This window comes from Vicia villosa, linkage group LG1 (genome assembly GCF_029867415.1).
Source record: "Vicia villosa cultivar HV-30 ecotype Madison, WI linkage group LG1, Vvil1.0, whole genome shotgun sequence".
NCBI lineage: Eukaryota > Viridiplantae > Streptophyta > Magnoliopsida > Fabales > Fabaceae > Vicia > Vicia villosa.
Genome location: NC_081180.1, coordinates 59,394,526 through 59,405,886, shown reverse-complemented (window position 1 = coordinate 59,405,886; position 11,361 = coordinate 59,394,526). Strand labels below are relative to the sequence as shown.

The window sequence follows — 11,361 nt, the reverse complement described above, 5'->3', positions numbered from 1 at the left end:
GCAGCTTCTTTAAGATTTTCTTCTAGATGTTTTCCTTTTGAATCAAAGGCTTTTGATGAAGTTGGATGAAGCTTGTTCAGAGTTCAAAGTGATTATCTATTACGTGAGGTTTTTCTTGATGTGATAACGCTAATCTTCAGACTTTGTCAGTCTTCAGACTTCTGGTGCAATTCAACTTTTACTACTTAAAAGTCAGAGTTGTTTTCTTAGTTATGCACAATTAACAACTGTTAGAGGCAAAGAATTTCTTCATACAAACGTACTTCTTATCACCAAAAGTCCAAGGATTAGTTGAAAAACAAAACTTATTTCAACAAGAGAGAGAGAGAGAGAGAGAGAGAGAGAGAGAGAGAGAGAGAGAGAGATAGAGAGAGAGTGGGGGAGAGACACAGAGAGAGAGAGAGATGGAGAGAGAGAAGGGTGTACATCAATATTTATAGTGGTTGAGCACTTTTGTCCTCATTTTGTGTCTAATCTCCTATCCAATTGTGGCCCGTTGAAAATTCGTTGGTCTTCCAATAATATTTGTGATAAAATTACAAGAGTTCGTACAATTGTAATATCTTATATAAACATTGAAAAATAAAATTCTTATTTATGGATCTCTTACTTGTACACAATCCATGAGCTGAACTCTATGCGAAATATTTACTATAATTTGCTTCTTGAATCTTCTAGTCCCATAACCCGCTCTTACGTTTCTGTTCTGCGAAAATCTTTATTCAATTCCACCAGTATCTTGAGTGCTGGTCCGTACAAAGATTGAGAAGAACTCCTATACTGTTTATAGGCTTCCACACAATACTACTAGGTCAACATGAAGAGAAGAACCTCCTTTTTTTTCCACTGGAATTGTCAGAATCAGTCACAACACCAGACACCCTTATGAACCTCTGAAATCTTACATAAATCTTCAGAGAAACGATAAATTAAAAAACAAATCTCCTCAATAATCACAAACCTTTAAAGATGAGGTTCAGATCCATGCAACAACAGAGAAAGAATGAGGTAGAAGATGAAAGAAATCGTTTGCAAGTGTTTGAGAAGGATTCAAAACTCTTTTTGAAAATATTTAAGAACTCGTGAATTGTGAGTTTACAAATCCTAATTGAAAGTATGTGTTTTCTAACATTGTGAATGATTTATAGGTGATGGAGATTTAGAAAAAAAAGAGTGAAAAAATCTTGCTTGATTCAAGTCGTGAGTACATGAATGATTTGAGTCAAATAGAAGAGTAGTTTGGATCAAGATCTATAACATATGAGAACCTATTTCCATGATTCAACCCATGATTTGAGTTAAGGAAAAACCTGTGATTTGATTCATGAAGAATTTGATTTGAGTCAAGAACAACTTATGATTTGACTCAGGCAAGACAGTGGAAAATCATCATTTCATGATTCTAATCATGAACAACTTGTTATTTGAGTCTTGTACAACATGTTATTTGACTCACAGGGTCCCTGATTTTTCTATGTTTCATATGATTCAAATCACACACTTACAATCTCAATTTTTGTAAATTTTTAAAGTTATTTTGAGATTCCACCGATGTCATGACTTGAACTAATATCAGATATGCTCCTTGATCCTAAAACTCGACTATGCGACCTAAAGTAAAATATACATACTAAAAAATAAACAATTTGAATTAAGCATGATAAAATATACAGATCTATAACTTGATCCAAAAATGCACAATTGAATAGGAGATTCGATGATATAAAACAAAAACAAAGCTTAAAGGACAAGTAACAAAACCATATAACATATTTCCACCCCCTTAATGTAGTAAACCATGAAACTTCATATTCCTCACTATTCTCCCCCTGATAATGATATCATTGGTTCAAATATTTTTGACCAAAAGCTGATCAATCAAACCAAACCAAACTAGTTAGTTTGGTTTGGTTCCATTTTTTAAAAATATTAAAAATTGAACCAAACTAAACCGATAAAGATATCATCGGTTCGAATATTTTTTACCAAAACCTAATCCAAACCGAATCAATTGCACCCATATTCATTTATGTAAAAAAAAAGTTTAACAAACATTATTTCTTAATACACCCTATAGTTTTCTAGCTTACCTCGTGAAATTCCAAAAATAGCCCCAAATTTTATATATGTATTTCTGAATACACCAAAAACTTACATAATTCATTCATTTTTTAGACACCATAAATTTATAACTAAATTTATTTCGAAAATGCATTTTCGAAATTTCTCTGAAAATACATTTCTGAAACCTGCTGAAATAGAGTTTTGTCAGAAGATATTGATGCATGATGTTAACGACGCTTTTATCAGAAGAGCTCATGATGCAATGATCACTTCAAGCAAGCTACTCGTTTTTTGAACAATAAAATGATTACTTCAAAACTCTATTTTAACAGGATTGGAAAATATATTTCCGAAACAAATTTACTCTTAAATTTGGGGCGTGCCTCATAAACGACTAAATTGAATGCATATAAAGCACATCAGGAGATGCATTTCTAGAATCTAAAGGACATTTTTGAATTTTTATAGGGTATTTTTCAACCATATGGTGCATTAAGAAATTCTCAACAAAAATATGAAAGTAAATACGTACTAGTTGTTTTACAAACTGGGCCTAAATTGAACAGTGGCTCAAAGAAAGCCCAATTTTCTCGATCTATCTTTGCTCAACGAAGCAATGCTGTTTTGAAACAATGGCAGAGGCGGAACCCAGCAATGGCTACTGCAGCAGCAGTGGCGAAGAAGACGGTGACGCCGCATGGAGAGCCGCCATCGATTCCGTCGCCGGAACTTCCTCCTATATCACTTCCATCATGAATGGGGCTTCCGCCACCAATAACAATGAACCCAAGAAGCATAGTGACCACAACCCTAAAACCCCAAAGTTAAAGCATTACCAACTAAAGGTCCCTTCTAAATTCCTCAATTTTATACTAATTAAGTTCCACATTTCTGGAAAAAAAATTATACTGAATTTGTGATTAGGTTTGTGATTTTTTTTTATCTGTTTCAAATTGTTGTTTATCATTAGAATTCAGCATCATGTCCTTTTTTTTGTGGTGTTTTGCTTTGATGATTTATGGTATGGATGTTTCTTGACAGGCACAAAAGCTTTTGGATGAAATGTTGGAAAATACTATAGAGATAGTGAAAGCTCCTGTCCTTGACCAAGATGAGGATCCTACTATCAATGATTGCGGCATTCGTCTGTTTAAACATTCTAAACCAGGAATTATTCTTGATCAAGCAGGTAACTGAGTTTTGTGTATAATTGACTTTTTAACAACAGCTTCAATTCAATGATATAGCTATAAAGAGGTTAGGTTGTTTAGCGTATGTTTGGTTGTGCGGTGAAAAAAAATGATTTTGAGTGAATTGATTCTGATTGAAAATGAGTTTAATGTAAAGTGATTTATGTCTGGAATTGCTTTTGGCTCTTCCAAACGGCAAACATACACTTAGATTTTGAATAGTTTGGATTTGGACTATGCTGGTTCTTATTTTTTCTTTATTAAGTTAGCTTTTTGTAGTGTTGCTGACAGTAGGTAACCAGTCACCATTTTTCTGGACATGCATATAAATTATTTTCTGCAATAAGAAAAAAGCTGTGTTGGACAAAAGCCACTGATGGCGCTGTAAACAAAAGCAACAGTGCTTTTCTTCTTCTACTTCTTTTAGAATAGTGGTTATTCTTACACACCCTTTGCCTGTTGTTAAGAAGTGGAGCCCAGTTCAGCATGCCATGCATCTCTTATTGCACTATGGAATCTTTTGTTTGATTGTTGACTGTTGGTTTTCATCAGAATTCAGAAGTTGGTACTTATTTTGCATTGCTATATAGCAATGTGGTACTGCATTTGATTGATCTATTGACTACTTTGTTAACCACTCTGAGAGGTTATCATTGTATATAAGTCACTACAGAGAAGCATGCTCTGGGGACTTATGCTATAACTTATTTCTCTTTTTTCTGGTACAGCACAATACTGCTGGTTGGCCAACTTGTCCTGGATAATGGGTTGGTCCAGGTTATTACATGGACTAGTTCTTGTAAAATTGATTTGGAATGATTTTGATTGTGATTGAAAATGAATTCTAAGTCAAACAATCTATGGCGAGAAACTTTTTTTTCTTACAAGTTTGAAGTAAAATTTAGTTAAGCCTAAATTTTTTTGACATAAATGTAAAACTGTAAAAGTAACATTTTATTAGAGACAATTGGTTTCCGTTTTGAGCAACCATACATGATAATTCTCTTCAAAATCTGTTTCTAGTGGAATGAAAAGAGGTTTGCTGTCATATTAGCTCATGTTTATAAAAAAAACCGTCGGTGTTAAGCCGTAAACAACTGGTTTACTTGTCGTAATATGTTTTCAGATGTTAATGGTTTGAGGAACTAAATGCAAACACCTTAAATTTGATGCAACATGTTGCCATAATACGGCGTCCAACCCAAATTGCTAGACTGATTTTTATTTTTCACATTCACTCATGTTGCGTTATATGTTCCCGAATTGCTAGACTGTTTTTTATTTTTCACATTCAATCATGTTACATTATATGTTCAATGGAAATTCAAAATAATTTTTTACTTTAAAGTTAATTAACATATTGTGTGAGGGATTGAGACATTATCAACTTTGTGATTTATCTTGTTATATTACTGAATCTCATTTGCATACGTGGCTTACGCTATCATCCACATGGCTGCAGATGAACCTCAACCGCCAAGGAAACGACCTAGAATAGTTCCGGGAGAAGATATTGATGAGAAATCAAAAAAGGTCCAATATTTAATCCATAGGTGTCTCTGCATTTTTATTTCATATTTTTTGCTATTTTGTTGATGACAATTTGCTACCTAAACAGTTTAGAAGAAGAATTCAGTCTATTGTTGTAGATGGGAAGGATTTAATTGCTGCAGCAAATGATGCACACAAGAAGGCATTAGCTAGACTAGAAGCTAAAGATGCAGCAGCGAAAGCTGCAGCCAAGAGAGAGGAGGAAAGAGTTGAGAAATTGAAAAGGATTAGGGGAGAGAGGTGGCTACCGTCCATGGCCAAGGAGATGAAGGTTAAACATTAACACTGACAATGTCTTCGGAGATGCTGGTTAAGCATCAACACTGACACTGTCTTCGGAAATATTACATTAGGTTTTCGCTATAAGATTTTGGTTTGATTGAAAAATACGTTTCTGATCTTATAGTATTTAAAATGATAGAGGGTGTATGCATAATTATGGATGATATGTGTAACACAGGCCTTTCATGAAGCACTCGTTGGAAGTTTTGGGTCGAATAATCTAATCTGTATTGTGAAAGTCTGGTGTGCCTATTCGGTCTAATATCTTCTGTTCTTATTATTAGAAGGTTGCCAACTAATGTGAAACAGTTGTGCCATGGATAATAATTCGAAGAGTGATTCAAGAAAAATAAAATTTGTTATAATACAAAATTAATCCATAATAATCTTATTAAGAGTTTTCTTCTTACTATCGTATTGATTAGCATTCTACGCTTAATAATTTGCATTTTAAATGAGTGAAGAGAATAATAATTTTATCAAAAAAAAAAAGAAGAGATTTAACCGAAATTAAAATAAAAAGTATTGTTATGAATATGATGATTACTTGTGGCAGTCCATTTTGTCTATACTTTCATACTCTATATGATACTTTATAACATTTACAATTGTGATTGAGCAAAACAGATGTTTGTCTATACTTTCATACTCTATATTATACTTTATAACATTTACAATTGTGATTGAGCAAAACAGATGTTATTTAAAATGTGAAAAATCATTTATTGGATTGAACATTATTCCCATATGTGAATGGATTGAACATTATTCCCATATGTGAATGGTTAACACAAACCCTTATTTTTTTTAATGAAAAATATAGGGATCTAGATAAATGATAATTCACGCAGTAGATATTATCATTCATGTGTTACATATAGAGGAGGAGAATTTTACTTGTCACCCCCAAAATGAGTGAAATGACCTAAATGTCTAACAAAAGTTCATTACCATATTTTTTAAAATTTGTGTGAGAAATTGGATTTTTCAAATTTTAGGGCGATACCGGAAATTTGAGGAGCGTACTGGAAATTTGGCGAAAACAAGTAAGTTTCCGGTAGATTTATGAAATTTCGGGTTTTTGTACCGAAAATTTCTGAAGTTTTCGGTATTTTGTACTGGAATTAAAAATTCCAGTATTTTGTACCTCAAATTTCAAAATTTTCGGTATATTTATAAAATTCTAAAAATACCGGATATTTTGAAAATTCCGATATTTTTCCCATACCGGAAAATTTGAAAATTCCAGTATTTTTCTTTAAATGCTAATTTTCTTATTTTTTTTTCCAGTGAGGACTAGAGGTAGAGATGGTACTGTTGAGGGTCGGGCCATTGATAGAGCCGATGCTTGTGCTCGGGCGACTGCTGATGAGGCTGATACCTCAGTCTTACGTGCTGGACGCGTTCCTCCGACCGGTTCTAACTGGAAACGGAAGACTGAGCAGGCGGGTATGGGGTTTCGTGCATCTCTCCGTCGGGGTGGTAAAGCATCCATTGATGTGAACGAGCAGGTGCATTAGGATGAGGTTGTTGAGGTTGAGAAGGTGGTTGTTGTGCGGGAGCCGACTGTTGCTGAGGAGCAGGTACCTGTTGCTGATGAGGAGGTGCTTAGAGTTGAGGAGCAGGTGGCTGTGGTTGAGGATGGGGTTGCTAAGGAGCAGGTGGTGTATGATACGGACACCACCACAGGTGCATTTATGGAGTCATCAGTACACACTGATGGAGGTTTTCCAAGAGGACCTTCTGACAGGTTCGTTTTGACAGGATATGCTGACCATGTCGCTTATAGGATATGGCTGGGCGAGGTATGTAACTTTGATTTGTACTATTGTGTTTTAATTGTATTTTTTAATCGTATTTTTTGAATTGTATTTTTTTTGTTACAGGAGCGTCCAGTGCTGAAGCTCATTTCTCACGGGTCGAAGTTGAAGAACTTCCCCGAGAGACCGATGCCTGAGCAGGTGGCGAGGATAGTTCGGGACTTCCATTTGTGGGACTTTGCTGGATGCTCCCTGATGATGCTGGACGCTCCTCTATTATCAGCATTTGTCGAGAGATGGCACCCGGAGACATCATCCTTCCATCTTCCATTCGGGGATATGACAGTGACTCTGGATGATGTGCATTCCCTATTTCACGTTCTGATAGTTGTGAGTAGAATACCCAGCATTGTGCGAACATCTTATGTATATTTGTATATTTTGTACGAACATCTTATGTATGAACATCTTTTTTATTGCATAATCTTTTTGGCTAGTACATGTTTCGAGTAGATAAAGAAAATAACATCAATAACAAACAAACATAGTTAACAAACATCAGATGACAAACAACAAGCATAAACAATACTCAGAAACATGAAAACCTAGGCACTACCGGAAGACTCTGGACGAATCAGACACTTTATTATGTCGCAAACGGATCTTTGGATTTGCGCATCTAATTCAATCAGACCTTTAGTTATCCTGCGGCGAAATGATTTCCACATAGCCTTCACATCTTCATCATTCTTCAACTCGATTAAGTTGTATTTGACCCTTCCATTTGTATCAATCATGTCCTCCTGAAACTCGATCTTTGTCACCCTTCTGTTATCAGAATCATGAAGCAAATTATTCAACGTTTTTTCAAGGTGGCAAAGGATTCAGCGTCGTCTGGAATTTTGGTTTGAACAGCAGGCTTGCGGCCATTGAAATACACAGATACTTTAATCAAATACTGGGGAAGAGGCATTTTGTTAAAATGATGTGTTATCCAATAACCCTAACACCCCTATTTATACAAATGGTGGTAAATTCTAGACCACACAAATGTATCGGTGCAATCAGGACCCTTCAAAAGTGTCGACAAAATCTCGACCATTTAAAAAACCAAAAATTGAAACATACAGAAAATTTAGTTAATTTGAAATTTCCGGTATACCAGAAATTTCAAAAGCAACTAAATTTCCGGTATATTTTACCACAAATTTCCTTTTAACTGAAATTTCCGGTAATTTGTACCGGAAATTTTGGAGTGGACACCGGAAATTTGTTTCGAAAATTCTTTGTTTTTCAACTTTTTTCATCAAGGGTAAAATTAGGTTTAAAAAAATTTGGGGGGGGGGGGGTGGTGGCAAAGATAAAAAAGGGCTCCATATGGAGTGCTGTTAAAAACGTGTTACTAAACTCTAAACGAGCCATGCTGTTAAAACATGTTACTCAACTCTAAATGAGCTAGTGTCAAACCATGGGCTTTATAACTTGAATTCAAAATACGGGGTTATTTTTCCCACCCTAAGGGAGGTGGAGAATCACCATATAAAAATATGAAAAAGCACATACGAACTCAAAAGTGTATTTTCAGACGCATCTATTTCACACCAAATACATGCGTAAATGAGTCACATCTCTTTTTATTAGAAAATAGTCTAGAGAATGCACTTCCGTATTCACCTTATTTGCACTCATACTTTCATATCTGAGACACCTTTATTTTGACATAATTTTAGTTTGGAGATGCACATCCGTATTTACTCTATATCCACCCCATGCATTCTTAGTTGAGAAACTTACATTTTGACATGGTTTTGTTCGGAGATGCATATATATACATTTCCATAGCAAAATATGTATATGTATATATATATATATATATATATATATATATATATATATATATATATATATATATATATATATATATACTTCCGTATTCACCATAGGTAGTAAATGTGACATTTTTTTTAGAAATACACCAATATAATAGACTATGTATTATAACTATACTATCATAACAATTTTTTATAAATTAAACAATACACTTATCAAATAAGATAAAAATGCAATATATAAATGAATTAATCCTTAATACAAATACAGTCAAAATAAATTACAAACAATAATACTATCACTATTGCAATGTCACTTGTGCCTCAGTAATAATAAAATCTACAATGGTCCTTCCAGAAGTTCCTTCCCAAAAGTCTCCCCTGACTATATATGCTCGCGCAAGATCCATAATACGACGACATGCATGCAACACATAACGAAATGATATGTCCTAGTCTGCTCCTCCTCTAATATCTCCCGATGAGTTGTCCTAGGTGGATCTCCCTCTGCATCCAGTGTCATATAAGGATATGGCACTCTATAATATCATTAGACGTATCTATATGCACAACTCCATTCGATAGGAGCTACGACACCTCGTGCTTCATCTGGTACCAAATGATTAAGGAAATCATCGTACATGACATCTACATCTCCGTGGGCCATAGCGGGAGGAGCAGACACAAATGGTTTTCTCCTGACATCTTGCATATACCCGAACTAGCGCATGACTCACTCAGGCAGACGTGGATACACCATACTTGACCCACAAGCCAATCATCTAGAGTAGAAGGCTATGCCAGTGATTGTCGTACGGCCGAAAGCGTATATTATTGTGTACAATGCGGTCAAGATATACACTGAAGGGCTCGGTCGACTGATTCTTTCTGAGCGAGACTAATGCACAAGCACATGACATATCCTCAATGTAGTCCTCAAAATCCGCAGATGCGTGGGTAAATGCTGGAGGATCCATGCCTAAAAATAGTACATATGAATTATTAGTAATGAGGTAGAACAAGTGTTATGAAAATGGTACATAAATAGTAAAGAGAGTAGATATATTACCGTCAACATCGTGCAATTAGTTGTTATATGTTTGGTCTTCCAAAGACAACCTTCAACTAATTTGGAGTACGTTTAGACCAAACAAGCGCCCCCCAATTGTACTTATGAATATACTCCAAGTCAGCAAAGTATCTAAGATAAACCACATCTACATAATAGGCACTCTTGTCCATAAATATGGATGTTCCAAACAAGTACAACATGTATGCCTTCAATGCATATCATCTATGCTCCATAACCTGTTCATCATCACTATCAAAAGATGCAAGAGGTCTAATTCTATAGTGGTCTAATAATCTTCCCCTAATCGAAAGATGCAAGAGGCATGACAGACCATCTAATGCGATGGACATCTCATCACGTGGAAGATGAAAAAATGACGTCTCAGAGTGTCATCTCTCAACAAACGCTGACATCATACCATGGTTAATAGTACTATAACTGGTATTGCATAAATCTTGTAGCCCAGATAGTTGCATCACATCTTGAAACCATTTCTCATGAGGCTACTGCAGCCTCACAATCTTCCGACCATGGTTAATGCCTTGTAAAGCACAAAGATATGCGGAAAGACAAACCATTGCAGAAACTTTGAATATTATAACACATGTGTTTCAAAGAATAATTACAGATGATGTAAGATGTATTTTTGTAAGATATACAAAGATGTATTTTCGTATTAATTTTTGAAAAATTAGGGTCTGAATCACTTGCGAATGGATTTTGTTTGAAATAAGGTGTGACCGGAAGTATATTTTTGTATTCCAAAAATAATTTTGGTTTTCACTAGGGTGTGAAAGCAAACCTTAGGGTGGGAAAATTAACTCCCTTCAAAATATATTACCGAATCCATTCTTAGTTTGTCAGGTTGTGAACTACCATTCTAAACTAAGTATTTTTTTTTTGTTTTTTTGAAACATAAAAGAAAAATCTGTTGGTATGATCTTATTGGGCCATAAAAGGCGGTCCATGATGAGATAAAGAGCTAAGTGTCCAATATTTTGTTGTTGTTCATTCATCATCAGCTAGTGAAGACTTTCAATATTGTTGTTCATTCATCATCAGTCAGTGAAGACTTTCATGACAAGAACAATTTGTGAGATTTGAGGTCAAGGCATGATGGATGTTTGGAGGTTATTTTAAAGCGGTTTAATGAGTTTTATAGAAGATAAGGGATAAAAACAAATATGAGTGTTGAGTTTTTATTTAGTTCACATGGTAAGGCTGATGCCAAAGCAACTTACCTGGCTGGTAGGCGTTCATTTATAATAATAAAATTCTAAACACTTATGAAGGGTTAGAATAGGAAGACTATAACTTACTTTGTTTTGAAGTTCGTTAAAACTTTGACTATTGTACAAATCAGGATAATTCAACTTAATGGTAAAGTTGTGGATTATGTCTTCAATGGCTAAGAGGTAGGAAGGGTTATGAGTTGTTGGGAGTAGAATTTGGGGAATCAAAATTCATCAATCGTAGATGTATTACTTTCAGCATTTCCCGTCAAGAGAAAAAGAGTAAAGACACGAGAATGAAACTTTTAAAAACTATTATGGAGAAGGCTCGGTCTGAGGTGGTGGTTCCTACTATAGATACTAGTAATAATGATGAGACTA

General features: G+C 34.9%; 1 protein-coding gene across 1 annotated transcript; it reads left to right on the top strand.

Annotated features, from left to right (window-relative positions):
* The first annotated feature begins 2,668 nt into the window (after positions 1-2,668).
* Positions 2,669-5,325, top strand: LOC131607225 (uncharacterized). Its single transcript, XM_058879248.1, has 4 exons — positions 2,669-2,909; positions 3,106-3,253; positions 4,717-4,787; positions 4,873-5,325. Exons 1-4 carry the CDS (start codon positions 2,697-2,699, stop codon positions 5,086-5,088), a joined length of 648 nt encoding a protein of 215 aa, XP_058735231.1. The 5' UTR covers positions 2,669-2,696; the 3' UTR covers positions 5,089-5,325.
* Positions 5,326-11,361: the final 6,036 nt, after the last annotated feature.

What these genes read in the sequence shown, in the direction of transcription:
- LOC131607225 (XM_058879248.1), top strand. Translation starts at nt 2,697, where the DNA reads ATGGCAGAGGCGGAACCCAGCAATGGCTACTGCAGCAGCAGTGGCGAA. An exon ending in TAAAGCATTACCAACTAAAG is followed by an intron (nt 2,910 to 3,105) that starts GTCCCTTCTAAA and finishes GTTTCTTGACAG; the next exon opens with GCACAAAAGCTTTTGGATGA. An exon ending in AATTATTCTTGATCAAGCAG is followed by an intron (nt 3,254 to 4,716) that starts GTAACTGAGTTT and finishes ACATGGCTGCAG; the next exon opens with ATGAACCTCAACCGCCAAGG.